Raw genomic sequence first — 16,776 nt, 5'->3', positions numbered from 1 at the left:
CTCAGGTGAGGCTGTGTGAAGGGAACGGCCGCAAGACGGCAGAGGGAAGGAATTTCTTCTGGGGACACGCAAATCCCCTAGGAATCTCTAGCCCCTACCCCAGATCTCTAAATTCCTGGCTCTGGACTTGAGTCCAAGAATCAGAATTTTTAATTAGCTGCCAGTGTAAGACTATAGCTCTGCCTCCTTCCCTGTCACCGCCCTGGGGCAGAAGCGGCAGCAGGCCTGTGAGGGGGGCGGGCAGAGAGCAGGCAGCTGGGATTTCGGGGCAGCTTGAGGCCCCTTAGCCTGCCCACGGACTCACAGGGGAGTGGGTAAGTGCCTGGTGCACTTTCGCACAGATGTTCTTGCAGGGACTAGAACCTTCCACGCAGTCAACAGTTGTAGGAGTACAGATTACCCTGGGACTCCACAAACTAAACTCTGCATGAAAAGAACGCAGCTTACTTGTTCAAGTACTTCTCCTGACAAGGGCCCTGTGTGGCAAAGCTCCGTCGGCCTCAGAGGGCAGAACTGCCAGCTGGGCTGAATGCAGCTCAGTGGGTGTCCAGCCTCCCCACTCGCTCCCACACCCATGTGCAAACCCTCACACGTCAGATGCATCTGGAAACGTGACTTCTCATCCCTTCAGGCTATGGACCTGAATTGCAGCCTGACTGGGTTGCCATGACGGCTCGAGGCTGCCCTGTGACAGCCTCACTTTGTGTGGGTGCCGGTGGGGGACAGACGTATGACAATAGATAGGCACTTTGTCAGGAGGAAGCCCACAGTGGACAGACGTCAACCATTGCTTTATTAAGGCTCGGAGTGGTCTGCCAGTCGGGGGCTGAGTCATTCACTAAGACCCCCGCCACCGAGCACTCCCGGGTGACACCGAAAGCAGAGGCTATCTTCGAGATCCTGAGCCACGGTCTGTTGTGCTCCACTCACACCCACCCTGCAGGGCCGGGGTGTGTGTGCGGGCAATGTGGGGAGCCCCGGCTGACTCTCACAGCCCCTGGGCTCTGGCGGGGGTGGGGGGGTGACAGGGAGGCTCAGGAAGGCAGGGATAGGTCCCCCATCCCTCCCAGCCCAAACTATGGCTTTGTTATCCTATTGCCACTTGAGCAGGAAAGAGTGCCCCCTCCTTCCCTGCACTCTGGCCCTGGCCTGGGTGCTACACTGTGGAAGGAGACAAAGGGAAAGCCCCTGGGGAAGAAAGGGCCCCTCTGTGCTTGGGACCTGGCCAGACCTCAGGGATTCTTGACCCCATTCCCTCAGTGACTCCCCTCGGTGGGTCTTCTCAGGCTGAGGCTGATCACTCAGAAGTGGACCCGCAGCACGTCCTGGCTGGCAAATGGTTGCTGGCAGGCTGTGCAGGCCATGGGCAGGGAGCGCTGCTTCTCACCCAGGCACGGCCGGCATAGGAGGTGGCCACAGGGAAGCTGGTACACTGGCTCCTTTTTGAAGTAGGGAGAAAACACTCTTTTGCAGGAGGCGCACTCGGGGCCTGGGACGCTCCCAGGCTGCTCTGGTAAATTAGGGAGGAAAAGAGGCCAAGGTTAGGGAAAGGCGCCCCCTGCCCCCTGGGTCAGGCTCCATCCCAATGGCCAGGCAGATGCCTGGAGTGGGACAAGAAGCTTCCTCACCCTCCACCCCTGCCGCAGCATAGGCTTTATCCCTCCCGGGGCCACTTCGAACTGATCTGGGAGGACAGGGTCTTGGGGAGCCTGGGAACCTGGGAGGCCTCCCCTCAATGATTAAATCTTGGTGCTCCAATAAGTGCTCAAGAAAGAACTGGCTTCTGAGGGCAGGCAGGTCACACCGAGCCCTCCCTCCCGGTCTCTGAGCAGGATTTACTTTCCACTGGGACAGGCTGCCAAGGTCAGAGTGGGGCACAGCTCATCTTGACAACAAAACTAAGAGGCAAGAGGCCACAAGACAAGTAAAAAGCAGAAAGGGGTCAGGTACAGCAAGGCCACCCAGGTCCCGGGAGGAAGGGGGGAACCAGAGGGGTAGGGCTGAGGTCTGTCTGTAGCGGAACTGCCCGCTGGGCCTGGCATCTGCTTCTCTTCAGCCTGGCAGTTCCCCTCTGAGCTGCCAATCCCCTTCCTGCGCTGCAGGCGCTCTCTTTCCCAGCTTCCCTCAGGAGGGTGCCTCAGTCCACACCCCTCTAGAGAAGGCCAGGGGGGCCTCTTGGGGGAAGAAAAGGGACTAGCCATGCAGAGAAATGGATAGGAAGTACAAAGAATGGCTGGTCCAGAACCAAACCAAACCAAGAGAATAGCTGGTCCACAAAAGAAAGACAGGACCCAGAGGTGTGATGTATGAGACTGGCTTCAGGCGAGACTGCAGTGGGGGGCAGGCTGGGGCACACAGGACTTCACAGGCAGCAGGATGATTCCAGATTCAACTGGTTGCCCTGAGAGACGTCTAAGAAGTACAGTGTCACAAGCTGGCTGACAGCACACGAAGACCCCTCTGCCCCCTGGGAGCAACAGGCAAGGGTGGCTGCCAGGGAGCCGCAGGGCTGCTGCAGGGCGTGGGGGGGCACAGCACAGGCGCCGGGGCCAGAGGGCAGCAGAGAACAGGGCTCTGAGGCTCACCCGGAGGAGTACCAACAAGACTTGAGGATGAATGAGTATCAAGAATGTTGAAGGAAACCAATGATGATGTCCGTATTACAGACCTGATCAAAGGGCAGAAGAATCTGCTCTTTTTTTTTTTTAAGATTTTATTTATTTGACAGAGAGAGATCACAAGCAGGCAGAGAGGCAGGCAGAGAAAGAGGAGGAAGTAGGCTCCCTGCCGAGCAGAGAATCTGATGCGGGGCTGGATCCCAGGACCTGAGATCACAACCTGAGCTGAAAGCAGAGGCCTTAACCCACTGAGCCACCCAGGCACCCCGAGGCTGCTCTTTATCAGCACTGGGGTTATGGCAGGTGCAGGGAGAGCTCTGGAGGGTGTTTGCAGTTCTGAGTTAGAATTTAACCCAAGAAATATCCATGAGTTTCTCATGGGGAGGGGCCAGGCAGCTGTCAGGGAGGCTGGGGTTTGAGCTCCAAGGAGAAGGGGCTACAGGTGAGCAAGGGCATTCACCCGCCGATGGGCTCTTGCTGTGATGACAGAGAGGACAGAGAAGAGGGTCCAGGACCAAAGTCTGGAAGAGGCGGAAGAGCCAGCAGTGGAAACTTCAAAGGGATGGTGGAAAAGGGAGAAAAAGAGTGTACCATCTGAAGGCCAAGAGAGAAGGCGTTTTGGGAAGGTGGGGCTGGCTGGCCACATTAGACACTGCTGAGAGGGTGAGCGGCCACTGGGTCTGAAGTTCATGGAAACCACTCGTCACCTGGACAAGAAGGTTCTGGGGCCCAGCCAGGATGGAAACAAAATCAGAGAGATAAGAGGGGTGGGGATGAGAAGCAGAAGAGGTAAGATGGCCCAGGATCCAGACAAGAGAATGGCCCAGCTATGGATGGGCAACAGGAACTGAGTGTCCACCTTATCATGAGCTTCCTCAGCCTTCATCCCATAAAAACTGTCCCAGCATTCCAGCAGATTCTCTCACTTTATATCCTAGCTGAATCTATCTAATGTGGTCCCAGATTCAGGGTAGGCAAAAACTGGCTCAGTAAGCCGCCCAAGTTCTTTGCCGAAACACCAGGGAAAATGTTGACAGGAAGGGACGAAGAGGACAGTCCCAAACTCCCCCCACAGTTACATGAAATAATCCACCCAGGTGTCAGATGGGAGACAGACTAGATATGAAAACTAAACATAGAAGGACAAACATGAAACACCACAGAGCTGCCAAGCCCTAAGACCATAGAATTACTAAGACTTAACCAAAGAAAGCCTTTCTTGTGAAGAGTTACACTTCACAGGAACCCCTCAACTCCCCCTGGAAAAGGAAGGAGACCAGGGTCTCCGTGAGCCCAGGTGCCAGGGTTGAGGAGGCCAGGCATGGCGGTTGGCAGAGCCCCAGAGGCAAGGCCCAGCCTCCCGTCCCAGGGCTCCCAGGAGATAGATGGGGCCTTGGTTACCCGAGCAGGAGCCTGGCCTCCAGGAGGTGCTGCTTTCTCTTGTGCCCAGGTGCTGGAGCTGCCCCCTGGTCAGCCGAGCTGTGAAGGAGGGCATGGAGCCAAGGGTCGACGTCAAGGCAACTTCCAAGCTTTGTGACAGCTTCTGCTCATGAGACACTGGACCTGACAAGAGATGCACAGACCACAATATCCAAAGAGAGGTTCAGCAAAAGAGAAGAGCAACCATAAGTCCGTGAAGGACTGACTACTCAAACGGCACTTCCAGCTTCAAATGGACACAAATGTGAAGCACTTCCCCTCTTCCCCCAGCAATGTCTGCTAGTGGACTGTGATGACCGAATACCAGCAGGTAAAGCCCCACCCAGCTTTCCATGGTTCCTGGGCTCTGCTCTAGCTTTCCTCTTCCCAGACAAACTGCAGGCCAAGCCCGGGCCACCTGGTGGCTCTCCTGTGGAACTGCACCCTACTTTCTGTAGGTCTTGCAGGCCAAGGAAATGACTGGGCAAAGGCCCAGCTTTGTGCCCCTGCTCCCTGTCCACTCCTTCACCAGCAGCCTTTCCTCGTCTCCTCCCTTCTGAGGCCCCCGCCACTCCGCAGGGTCACTGGCTTGCACCTCTGGGCGCTCGTGTTCTCTCCTTCCTGCTGAGTAAAGCAAAGTGGTCATTACCAAGCGGAATAACAGAGACCTCACTCTGCCCACACCCTCTCGGTGTGGTCCACAGAAAGCCCACCAGTGGGTTAAGGGTGAAGACACCGGGGGAGGGGCACAGCTGTCCAAGAAAGAACCCAGAGACCCACCTGGTAGCAGGGTTCACAACACCACCCTACAGCAGGGAGTGGAAGACTGTCTACAGTTTGTAGGACTTGCTTGGGGCCCTAAAGCATGGGTCTGCACTGTCCTATGTCCCCAACAAATCTGTCAAGGCCAACACCACCAGAGACCTCAGAGACATCAGGGTCTAAGGATCTTTCCTTGTCTTACCCTGATGTACCTCAAATTCTTCCAGGAGTTTCTGAGAGTCATGTTAACTAAAACTTATACTCAAAACCAGATATAACCTTTTAAGCATGCTATTTACCTAGTGTTTTTATAATAGAGGAAATTAGAAGAATGATAAAATCTAAACAGACTAATTTTCATAAGGAAAAAGAAAGTGTCAAAGAGCTACTACCTTAAAAAGCAGGTGGCATGGACAGTCACGGGCCAACTCTACCAGATATACATAAGAGTAAATGATCCTGATACTATTATAGTGTTCTAAAGTTTAGTAAAGGAAATTTTCTTAATTCTTCATATGGAGCAAATAAATCTTTTATAACAAAACACAACCAAAGTTGGCATGTGCCCATGCATACATACACACATACACGAGAGTCCAAATTATCCAAAATAAAAAACACTAGCAAACAGATCCAAGCTGAACATGAAAAGAAGCATGACCAAATGGAGTCTCTTCCAGGAATGTAATACTGGCTCAATATTCAGAAGCCTATTAATGTATTTTTTCACATTAAAAGAGCTCAGGATGAAAAATCGTAGCATCCTCTCCATTGACACTGAAAAGGCAGTAGACAAAATTCTACCATAAATCTTCAGTTACAAACATTGAATAAAAACAAACAAATAAACAAAAAAAAACACCACTGAACAAAACTGGAACCAGTGGTGTGGGAGAGTGTCTGAAATGGTTCCCAATGAGACCCGCCTCCAGATACTCCTGCCTTGGGTACCCCGGTACCCCCTCCACTGCAGTGTGGGCTGGCCTTTGTGACTCGTCTCTAACAGAATATAGCAAACATGATAGGATGTCGACTGGGTTATACAAGACTGTGACTTCCATCTTGTTTGCACACACTATGACCGTGGCTGCGGAAGACCCTGAAGCAGGTGTCCCTGCCAAACCACGCCCGGACTCCTGACCAGAGAAGCTATGAGGTCACACATGCACGGTGTTTTACGTCAGTATGTGTGGGGCGAATTTAAGGTGGCAAAGCAGAAAACACAGGGTGACGGTGCCAAGCGTCACCTGGGAAGCATGGGGATGACCATGGACATGGATGTAGAATGCGGAGTACCTGTGGAGCAGTCCATGTGTGTCAGGCCCAGCTCACTGGCAGCTTTCATTTTCTTAGCAGTGTGCTCTGAGGTAGTGGGTGAGACCAGAAGGCTTGTGGTAGAAAAACAGGAAGTGTTGATACCGAGGCTCCCGTCTGGGGTGCGTTCGGCCTGCTCCATCCTCCTCTTCCGAGAGGGCAGAGCAATGGAAGACGGTGTCACCGCCAATGCAGTCTGTGCTCTCCCGAGCAGATGGCAGCCAGGGATGGAGTGCTGGAGCAGAAAATGGTCGATCCGGGCCTTCAGGGAGGGGTGAGGCAGGGGCTGAGAATGTGGGGTAAAGGCTACCCCTGTGAAAGGGTCGCTGGGCACGCGGCCCCACACGGCTTCGCTGCGGTTACACTTCTCCAGCGTGCTCTGGTCAATGACCTTGCCTGAGGGCAGCAGCATGGGGCAAGGCATGATCTCCAGGGTAATGGGATCCAGGAACTCCTCAGGCACATCCCGGATCACCTCAGCGAGCTCCTGCAGGCTAGAGGGGGCCTGCTGGCCCTCAGACAGGCCTCCAGGATCACAGTCACTCTCCATGGGCAAGGCTGGGGCCTGCAGAGCCAGGTCCTGAGGGAGACTCTCAGAGGCCAGCAGCATGATGCTGTCTATCACCTCCTGAGAGCAGGTTTTAGCCGGCTGGCCCCACACTTCTAATCGTCTAATGCAAGGGATACCGCTGCCTGTCACGTGGGTGATACAGATCTTGAGATGGGCCACGTGGCTAAGAGAAAGGCCCCCTTTATTCCAGAGCTCCTGTGTCACGACAGCAGGAGAGGGGAGTGTGGCTTCCATTGGGCCAAAAGGTGGCCTGGCCTTGAAGCCCCTGTGGCTAAACACCACTTGGCTCTGGTTTTTCAGTAAGACTTTGCCTACCAAGGTGAATGCCTCCTTGTCTGGGATGGATGGCTCGGCCAGGCCCGGGGTCCGGCACTCGGGGGCATTCCAGGATGCTCTGCCGGACGAGGCAGATGTGTACATTTCCAGGCCTGTGACATTCTGGCCTCCCCCCACCGCGAGGTCTATGTTAATCCTACAGATTTCCACACTGAAGGGAAAGGAAACTGTCACATAGACTGGTGGCTTAATGAAATATTCTGTCCTAAAACCACGACTTCTCTTTGTGAGGTCTTCAGAGATGAGATTTTCTACTTCGTAACCATCAGCTGATATCTAGAGTTAATGACAAACATGAAATGCATTCATTTGATGCGATCCAAACAAAGGCAACTAGTTTTCAAGAACTTACCACTTCTAAGAAAATTATTTAAAGAAAATATTAAGTTCCTCATTTAAAATGGCCTCTATTACACCAAATTCTCCTGTCTTTTGGGGGGTGGAGGAGGATGCATTCAAAGTCAGGTCAAAGGCCAAGGGCAATTTGTTCCCAAGTACAGCCCATCCTTAAAAAATACGAACAACTGGAATGCCTGGGTGGCTTAGTCGTTAAGCCTCTGCCTTTGGGTTGGGTCATGAACCCACTGGCCTGGGATCAAGACCTGCATTGGGCTCCCTGCTCTGTGGGAAGCCTGCTTCTTCCTCTCCTACTTCCCCTGCTTGTGTTCCCTCTCTGTCTCTGACAAATAAATAGGAGGAATCTTAAAAAAAAAAACAAACAAACCCAAGCAACAGAACTGTTCAACCCAACCAAAAATCCCTTCAAAATAAAAGAGCAGATAAACTAGTGGGTTTTTTTTTTCCTTTTTAATTTAAGAGGATGAAACCATAGTGTCTTATGGGAAAACAAAGATATTCATTAAAGTTCTTAATTTTGTATTTGGACTCTACCAATTATAACAGTTTCCCTAGCAAGACACAATAAACAATCTTCTGGTACATCTGTGATTGTTGGAACTTGGTTAAAAAAATGTGTGTTCAGAAATAAGGACCACAATACTGTGGGAAATCCAGAAAAGTGAATATGCTATGGGGGTGGGAGTATGGGTAACTTTCTCCCATCTTAAATTTCTAGTATTTGTTATAACTGGTAGAGATTTTAAGATACAGATACCCCACCCCCAACCCTGGGCATCTGAAAGTTCACATCACACCACTTTGCTTTTATAAAGACCTACATTAATACCTGTTTTTGCTAACCAAAAGAAATCCAGAATTCAGAGACTTTTTGCTTTTACAAAAAAAAAGTCATTATTACACTAACATAGGTCTTTTGTAAAATCAAAGTGGCCTAAAGTGAACTTCTGGAAAGCAGGGGATACTCTTCATCATATGCCATTTCAGCTTATGAAAGGTTTCATAGGAATGTTCTTCTCAGATAGCAGGGAAGGGCGGGGGTGGGGGTGGGGGTACCTGTATCTCTGTTGGAAGAAATCAGTTTCACAGTCTGGGAACCTGAAATAGTACGCTGTGTGCAGAAGGTCCAAATTAAGGGAGGGTTCAAATTTCCCCTTGCAGTATCCTTACACCTTGTTCTGGGCTGTGGAAAGATACCGCCTTTGTACAAAAGGGGAAGCAGCTTAATTCAGGTAATAAAGAAGGAATCCAAATAACAAATACAAGCCATTATTTCTCGTGTGAGAAGTAAGTGGGAAGAACGGCAGGGGAGAGACAGTAGCTCTCTACCTTCACTAGGACTTTGAGCAGGATTAAAATTTATCATCAGAGGGAGGAGCACAATGAATATGACCCTCCAGAAAAATGACCCACAGCTCACCTTCTAACAGTGTTGTATGACTCTAGAGGGGCAGCCTGACCCATGCTTACCTAAGTATCACCTGGTGGGATCTGAAACAGAGAAGGTTGCCACGACGCCTAAATCAAGTCCACGTACACAAGGTAGGAATGGGGGAAAACAAGAAAAGCAGCCCATCTTATACTTATGTGCATACTTGTTTTGTTTACCTTGTTGCAATAAACTCTTGGTCTGAACTGTGGGAGGCAAAGATTGATGACCATCTTTGTGGCTGAAAGGGTAGCTTCCAAGCATCAGAAACAGCCTTCAATAAAAAACAAAACTTGGTATTAGACAAGTTAAAGTTCAATTCTAAACTTTAAGGAGTTGATTCCTAAGGGAAGAGAACCAAACAGGGTAACAAGGACTTCCACGCACGCAATCATGGTCTAATCACATCATACATATGATGCTAGGGAAGAATGAGTTACCGAAAAATTGCAGAGGAGCCTTTTTTTCTTTTTTTTTTTTTTTAGGTTTTATTTATCTAAGTAAACTCTACCCCAGGGTTCGAACTCACAACCCTGAGATCAAGAGTCCCACGCTCCACCGACTGAGCCGGCCAGGGTACCCCAGAGAGGAGCCGTCTCTTGCAGCCTGTGCAGCTTGGCCAAGACTGACAGCTGGACCCTGTGGAAGCAAGGGACTGTCAGCTCTGCAAGGGGCTCCCCACAGGAAAGAGAGGGTCAAAAGTGGCAGAGCAAAGAGAACAGAACTACTCAGCCAGAGGGTTCCAAATGGAACAGGTCACAGAAAATAGTCATAGTGGTAGGCATCTTTGTCATTTAACACCTGTTACTGTACTTTTATCTTCTTATTAAAATGAAAACAATTAGAAGAGTCTGAAACACCACCACTGAGAAACAGAAAATCTTAGACTTGGAAAGCACCTTAAAAGCACATCTCACCCGGAGCACCTGGGTGGCTCAATGGGTTAAGCCTCTGCCTTCGGCTCAGGTCCTGATCCCAGGGTCCTGGGATCAAGCCCTGCACTGGGCTCTCTGCTCAGCAGGGAGCCTGCTTCCCCTTCTCTCTACCTGCCTCTCTGCCTGCTTGTGATCTCTCTCTCTGTGTGTAGCAATCTTAAAAAAAAAAAAAAAAAAGTGGCAAAAAAGAAAAAAAAGGACATCTAACCCAAACAGCAATTTAATGACTAATGTCCAGGATAGGGGAGAATGGATGAAGGTGGTCAAAAAGTACTAACATGTTAGTTACAAGTTACAAGTTCTGAGGAGGAAATGTATAGCATGGTGACTATAGTTAACAACACTTCACTGTGTATTTGAAGGCGGCTGAGAGGAGACCTTAAAAGTTCTCATCAAAAGAACAAAAGCTGTAACTTTTATCTGCATGAAGTAATGATTGTTAACTAAACTTACTATTGTATTTTGTATTATACACAAATACTGAAATCATTATGTGGTACATCTTAAACTTACTCAATGTAATATGTCAATAGCTCAATGAAAAACAAAGATCAATGTCCAATAGCCTTTGGTACTCTTTGTGCAGAAGCAGGGAAGCCACTAGAAATAGCCCTTCTAGCGGCAGGCCTTGCCAATGGCTCTGAACTCCCTGGATGAGGCCAGCCAGGCATTCTATGTTTTTCTATCTGGCAGACAAGACAACAAAAACTGTTAGCCCGGGGCACCTGGGTGGCTCAGTGGGTTAAAGCCTCTGCCTTCGGCTCAGGTCATGATCCCAGGGTCCTGGGATCGAGCCCCGCATCGGGCTGTCTGCTCCGCGGAGAGCCTGCTTCCTCCTCTCTCTCTCTCTCTCTGCCTGCCTCTCTGCCTACTTGTCATCTCTGTCTGTCAAATAAATAAATAAAATCTTTAAAAAAAAAAAAAAAAAACTGTTAGCCCAACAGGGACAGGGCCATCATCTGGGGTCCGTATTACCATGAACAGCACGTGCCTTTGACTCAGGTCATGATCTCAGGGTCCTGATATCAAGCCCCACTCCGGGTTCCCTGCTCAGCGGGAAATCTACATCTCCCTCTCTGTGATCTCTCTCACTCCCACTTTCTCTCAGATAAAACTAGAATCTGGCATGGAATCAACATGTTTATCAACATGGAATCAACTTATTTTTCCCCAGGGAGGACTGTGTTAACAATGTCTCCAGCTTCTGACACCTGTCTTGTTCTCCACAACTCAAAAATGAGTGTATGTGGAACTATGCCTGCAAATATTCTCAGAGTCCCTAAATGTGCCCCCACTTGGCCAGGAAACCAGAGTGCATTCAGAGTAGCACTGCCCTCAACTCTCCTGCCGTATTAGGGCAGTGGCTTCTTGTTAAGTTTTTCGGTTTTGTTTTCAATGTACAATTAAGTCATTGACTTTAATTGAATATAGAAGTAGTAAAATGAATATAAAGCCCTGACCAAGGAAAGAAAACACTTCTGGAAAAGCCAGCCCAACGGGTCAAAGGAAAAGATGATAGTGACACAGAAGGTGACATAACACATGTGCAAGTGCAGGGCTGGGCAGACCCTGAGCAGATGGTGAGGTCAGCCACCGCTGTAGGTCATCCTCCTCCCAGCTTTGTCCTGATGGGACAGGGCTTTGCTAAGAACAAGCAAAGAGACAGAAACTGCATTATTACATCAAAATTCGGGGAGGTGGTTGAGATGAGCCCCTCGTCTATAATCACCACCACCCCACTGTCCACTTCTTAAGCCTTTTCTCTCTCCGTCTTTCAGAGACAAAAACAAATCCAAAGAAACACTGTCAGCTCCCTGAAGTGTTGACCTGATTTCCCAATGTGAGGCAATGATTTCACTAACCTTTTCCTTTCTTTCTATCTCCTTGTTATCTTCTTGGGACGCTTCATACTGTGGGCTTCTAACTTTCATTTATTCTACATATCATGAAATTCATTTCTCTGAGAACTTAAATGCCAGGACCAGAACAAGCCGGGCAGGGGGTGCTCTGGAAGCCATGACGAAGGGCTTATCTGAGTATGAAGGCAAATGGAAAAGTCTTCAAAACTATCCAAGGACCCAACTCAGTCGTAAATGGCACTGTGAAAGGAAGTTGCCCAGAAGTGACTACCCTCGGGACTACCCTGCCCTTTGCCTTTAACACTGGCTCAGCTATCACCCGATACCTGCTCCCGTGGTCGGACTGAAGAGGTGACCAGAATGAGGGCAAATAGGGCCTCCAAACTTCAGCTACCTCATAACTTAAAAAATCCCACTTCAGACACCTGAGAGGGGAGACTCTGACTGTCCCTACAATCTGTAGGACAATTTACAAGGTTTTTTCTGCACTGGGTCTCAGCCAACACAAACAACTCCTAGTGAGTCATGAGACAAGGACCCTCTAGTAGCAAAATACAATTCTGGCTAGAAAGGCACATACATAAAATGGCTTAGAGGACGCCCTCAGTTCTAACCTTACTAACTGGTTAGCCCTCAAGTGGATACTAATGTCCTTAGTTTGCAGATGAAAACACTGTGGCTTAAAGAGAGGTGAAGCCCAGCTTCTAAACCTTCTAAACCACGCTGGTTACTATCTACTTGGACATCATTTCCTGGAAGGATTTACCAGGAACTTTTTTTTTTTTTTTAATATTTTATTTATTTGACACAGAGAGAGAGAGACAGCGAGAGAAGGAACACAGGCAGGGAGAGTGGGAGAGGGAGAAGCAGGCCTCCCACTAAATAGGGAGCCTGATGCAGGGCCCAATCCCAGGACCCCGGGATCATGACCCAAGCCAAAGGCAGACACTTGACCACTGAGCCACCCAGGTGCCCCAGGAACTTTTTTTTTTTTAAGATTTATTTATTTGAGAGAGAGAGTGTGTGTATGTATGCATGCAAGCAGAGGGACAGGCAGAGGGAGAGAATCTTCAAGCACACTCCCCACTGAGGGTGGACCACCCCTCCACCCTGAAGCATGGAGCCCGACATGAGGCTCAATCCAATGACCCATTAAGTCATGACTGGAGCCAAAAGCCAGAGTCGGATGCTTAACTGACCGATGCTTAACCCAAGAGCCCCTTACCAGGAACTTATATGGATACTTTGCAACTTTGGGGTTTTTTTTTTCCCCTCTTACTTAAGTCAGGCTTTCATACCATTAATTTCTTAAAAAATCAATTCTCCCAAAACCTAAATTAATGTGGCTATCCTCTACAATGTAGAAATTTGGAAACCTTGACCTTGACAGCCCCTTCCATGTACTGGATCAAGCCTCAACTTGTTTTTCTAGGAAAATCTTTAGACAAGCTAGCTCTCTATTCAAGCATCTTACCTCATGAGGCTTCTCAAACTAAGAGGCTGTTAATGCCATTAGCCAAATATTAAAGTGTATGGACCTACAGCTGACCATAGTTTACTTGTTCTCCACAGCACTTATCAAAATCTAATTTGAGAGAATATTTACAGAGACTGTTCAGTCCATCCACAGCAAATTCTCTGTAATGCTAGCCTAAGCGGCACCTCTCGTTTCCTGCCTGGCTCCCCCGTAGCTGGGGCATTCATATCCCACACCACCATCAGACAGACTGCTTAGCAGTGTGGACCCATAGCTGGAGCAAAAATAAATGTAATTTGCTGATAAAAATTTGGTGGCTTGTCTGTGAAAATTCACAGGACACCAGATTAGCACAACACATGAACCAGGAATCATAACTATGGTCTCTATAATGTGCCCCCTCCCCAGTGCCACCTCAGCGCAGTGTATGGGACCTTCCTCACGTCCATACACAACCATCACCACACTCCTCAACCCGCCACCAAAAGCCTGACCAACTATTCACTCCTGTGTGGCCCATGAGCAAGGAATTTCATAAGAAACACCTCAATGAAGCTGACTGCTGTTTTATTAGGTTGTCAAGATGATCCTTCTTTACTCTGCGTGGTATCCTCTCTTTGAGACCCATGAGAAAATTCTCTCTGGTGTCAGTACTAGGAAAAGTTGTTTTTTCCTATCAACTCAATATTTTATGATACAAACATGAAATATATATAATTGATCATGATCCTTTCTCTATTTTGGCTGCTGGAAAGCTCAGAATAAATCTGTGGCCCATCCCTCTAGATTTCCTTGCCTGAATCCTTCAGTTATTTTTATGTCATCATGTACATATACTTTGAAAGTGAACTTAAAATCATTATGGAACAAGACAGAGTACAATTAAGAGAGCAAAATTAATAGAGTAAACCTGCCCCTACCCCCTGCCCCACCGTTCATGTTCTCTCAAATAAATAAAATCTTTAAAAAATCTTAAGTCAATTTTTGTCTTAGTATAATTTTGACTTTTTTTCTTTTTAAAAGATTTTATTTATTTGACAGAGAGACAGAGCTGGACAGCACAAGCAGAGGGAATGGCAGAGAGAGAGGGAGAAGCAGGCTCTGCACTGAGCAGGAAGCCTGACACAGGCCTTGATCCTAGGACTCTGGGATCAGCACCAGGGCGGAGGCAAATACTTAACCATCTGAGCCACCCAGGCACCCCTTGAATATTTTTCTTAAGGGGTCCTCCATGTTTCTTGTTAAGGTGCCTATTTAGTAATAGAATTCTTTTATCTCATTAATTATTCTAACCAGTTCTGCTATATAGAGGAAACTTTTTCACTTGGATATCTATTATATGTTCAGCTATCTTATTAAAACAATTGATTTTAACAGATTTTCAGTTTATGGGGGGCAGTGGTTTCCTACAGTCTCAATAATAATGACAACCCCTTTCTCAAAACGGTGACCCTTTTGTCTCCCACCTTCATTAGTAAGAACTTCCAGAATTACATGAAATAATAACAGAGCTACCAGGCTTGTTTTGTCCCATTAGAAAATCCTTTTAGTGTATCAGCTTTGAAATAATGCTGATTGAAATATTCTTTTTATGTTAATAAAGCATTCTAATTTCCAGAGTTTTCTGAAAATCAGGGATAAGCTTTCAATTCTGATTTCCTCTATATACTGAGTTTTATTATTTTTATTATCTGACAGACTAATGAGAGATAGCACATTTTTCTAATTTTAAACCATCCTTTCATTCCTAGGATAGGCTCTATTTGGTTGCAGCAGATTGTTCTTTAAATGTTTTTCAAATTCTACTGAATTTGATTGCTCATATCTAATTTTAGATGAGATATCATTGCACATTCATATAACATTTATAAGCCCTGTGCTAGACACTGGAATACAGAGATAAAAGTGAAATGGTCAGGTGATGAAACTATTCTGTATGATACTGTAATGGTAGATACATGACATTAGGCATTTATCAAAATCCAGAGAACCACAGAACACAGTGACCCTTAATTTTCATGAAGTTTAGTTAATAATAATGTACAGATATTGGCTCACCAAATATAAAAAATGTAACACACTAATGCAAGACGTTAGTAATTGAAGAAACAGTATACAAACAAGAGGAGGTACACAGGAACTCTACATATCTGCTGAACATCTTGTAAACCTAAAACCACTCTAAAAAAATAAATCCTATTTTTTTTTTCATTTTAAATCCTTTTTATAAAAAAGATTTTACTTAGGGGCGCCTGGGTGGCTCAGTAGGTTGAAGCCTCTGCCTTCAGCTCAGGTCATGATTCCAGGATCCTGGGATCGAGCCCCGCATCGGGCTCTCTGCTCAGCAGGGAGCCTGCTTCCCTTCCTCTTTCTCTGCCTGCCTCTCTGCCTACTTGCGATCTCTGTCAAATAAATAAGTCAAATCTTTAAAAAAATAAATAAATAAAAGATTTGACTTATTTATTTGAGAGCGAGAAAGAGCACAACCATGGGGTGGGCCAGAGGGAAAAGCAGACTCTGCTCTGAACAGGGAGCCCGATGTGGGGCTCGATCCCAGGACCCCAACACCACAACCTGAGCCAAAGGCAGTTGCTTAACCAACTGAGCTATCCAGGCACCCCTTAAATCCTTTTTCTTTTTTTTTAACCTTTTTTTTAAAGTAATCTCCATACCCAATGTGGGGCTCTAATTCACAACCCCAAGATCAAAAGTCACATGCTCTACCGACTAAGCCAGCCAGGCACCCCTAAAAACCTATTAATAAGAAGAAGAATGGTGGGGGAAGCAATGGAAACAACTTAAACAACTGGAAATCCAACTGGAAAAAATGACTGTGCATGGAAGAAGAGTGGCAAAGCCTTCTGAAAACATCTTACAAAAGATAGTATCTGTTTATTTGGCTAATCGTGATGTCCAAACTGCAGGATTCTACAGGAGGTTGGCTGCCATTGAGGTCTTCATGTGATCTTATCACCTCTCTAGTTCCAACACCCCTGATCTTTTAAGGTCAAGTGCCTCCTGCCTTGATGCTTAATCCAGAAAAAAAGAATGGCTCAGCTCCACATCTGAAAATCTGAACAGCTTCACCCAGGAAGACTCTCCTCAGCCCTGCCTGGGAAACTGCCATGTTACCTGAACTCTTGCAAATACTTAAAGTATTTACTTATACATTTACTCCGTTAAATACTTACAAATGAGAGTCTCCTTTCCCAAAGTTGGCATATAAGAACAAGAGGGACTGGGTCTGAGTATAAATTGAGGGCCACAGATCACGCCTCAATTGCTCTGCAGTTCAGAGAAGTAGCCTGGAGCCAGATAATGGAGGCATTCTAAGACAGCAAGATAATACAGGTTTATAAGCAGGTAACAAGTCAATTGTCTTTTTTTTTTTTTAAGATTTTATTTATTTGACAGAGAGAGATCACAAGTAGGCAGGGGCAGGCAGAGAGAGAGGAAGGGAAGCAGGCTCCCCGCTGAGCAGAGAGCCCAACATGGGGCTCCATCCCAGGACCCTGGGATCATGACCTGAGCCGAAAGCAGAGGCTTTAACCCACTGAGCCACTCAGGCGCCCCCAAGTCAATTTTCATTACAGAAATTTTTTTTTTCCTTTCTTAAAGTATTTCAGATAAAAAGGTAAAGAATATAGGGGCGCCTGGGTGGCTCAGTGGGTTGAAGCCTCTGCCTTCGGCTCAGGTCAA

The 16,776-nt window shown here is 47.4% G+C and overlaps 1 protein-coding gene across 2 annotated transcripts in view; it reads right to left on the bottom strand.

Annotated features, from left to right (window-relative positions):
* Nucleotides 1–776: 776 nt before the first annotated feature.
* Nucleotides 777–16,776, bottom strand: part of LOC132021775 (RING finger protein 37) — a 35,559-nt gene continuing 19,559 nt past the window's right edge. Inside the window, exons 2-5 of one of the 2 annotated variants that reach the window (XM_059406649.1) lie at nt 8,986–9,080; nt 6,096–7,296; nt 4,020–4,181; nt 777–1,510 (exon numbers count right to left, since the gene is read on the bottom strand). In XM_059406649.1, the coding sequence (XP_059262632.1) occupies nt 1,302–1,510; nt 4,020–4,181; nt 6,096–7,296; nt 8,986–9,039 (1,626 nt within the window). In that variant the 5' untranslated portion in view covers nt 9,040–9,080 and the 3' untranslated portion in view covers nt 777–1,301. The remainder of the gene's footprint in view (nt 1,511–4,019; nt 4,182–6,095; nt 7,297–8,985; nt 9,081–16,776) is intronic. The other variant, XM_059406650.1, reaches the window with a different exon arrangement.

The sequence above is a fragment of the Mustela nigripes genome, chromosome 7 (genome assembly GCF_022355385.1).
Source record: "Mustela nigripes isolate SB6536 chromosome 7, MUSNIG.SB6536, whole genome shotgun sequence".
NCBI lineage: Eukaryota > Metazoa > Chordata > Mammalia > Carnivora > Mustelidae > Mustela > Mustela nigripes.
Note: the sequence above shows the minus strand (reverse complement) of the source record. Positions and strands in the feature narration are given on the sequence as shown.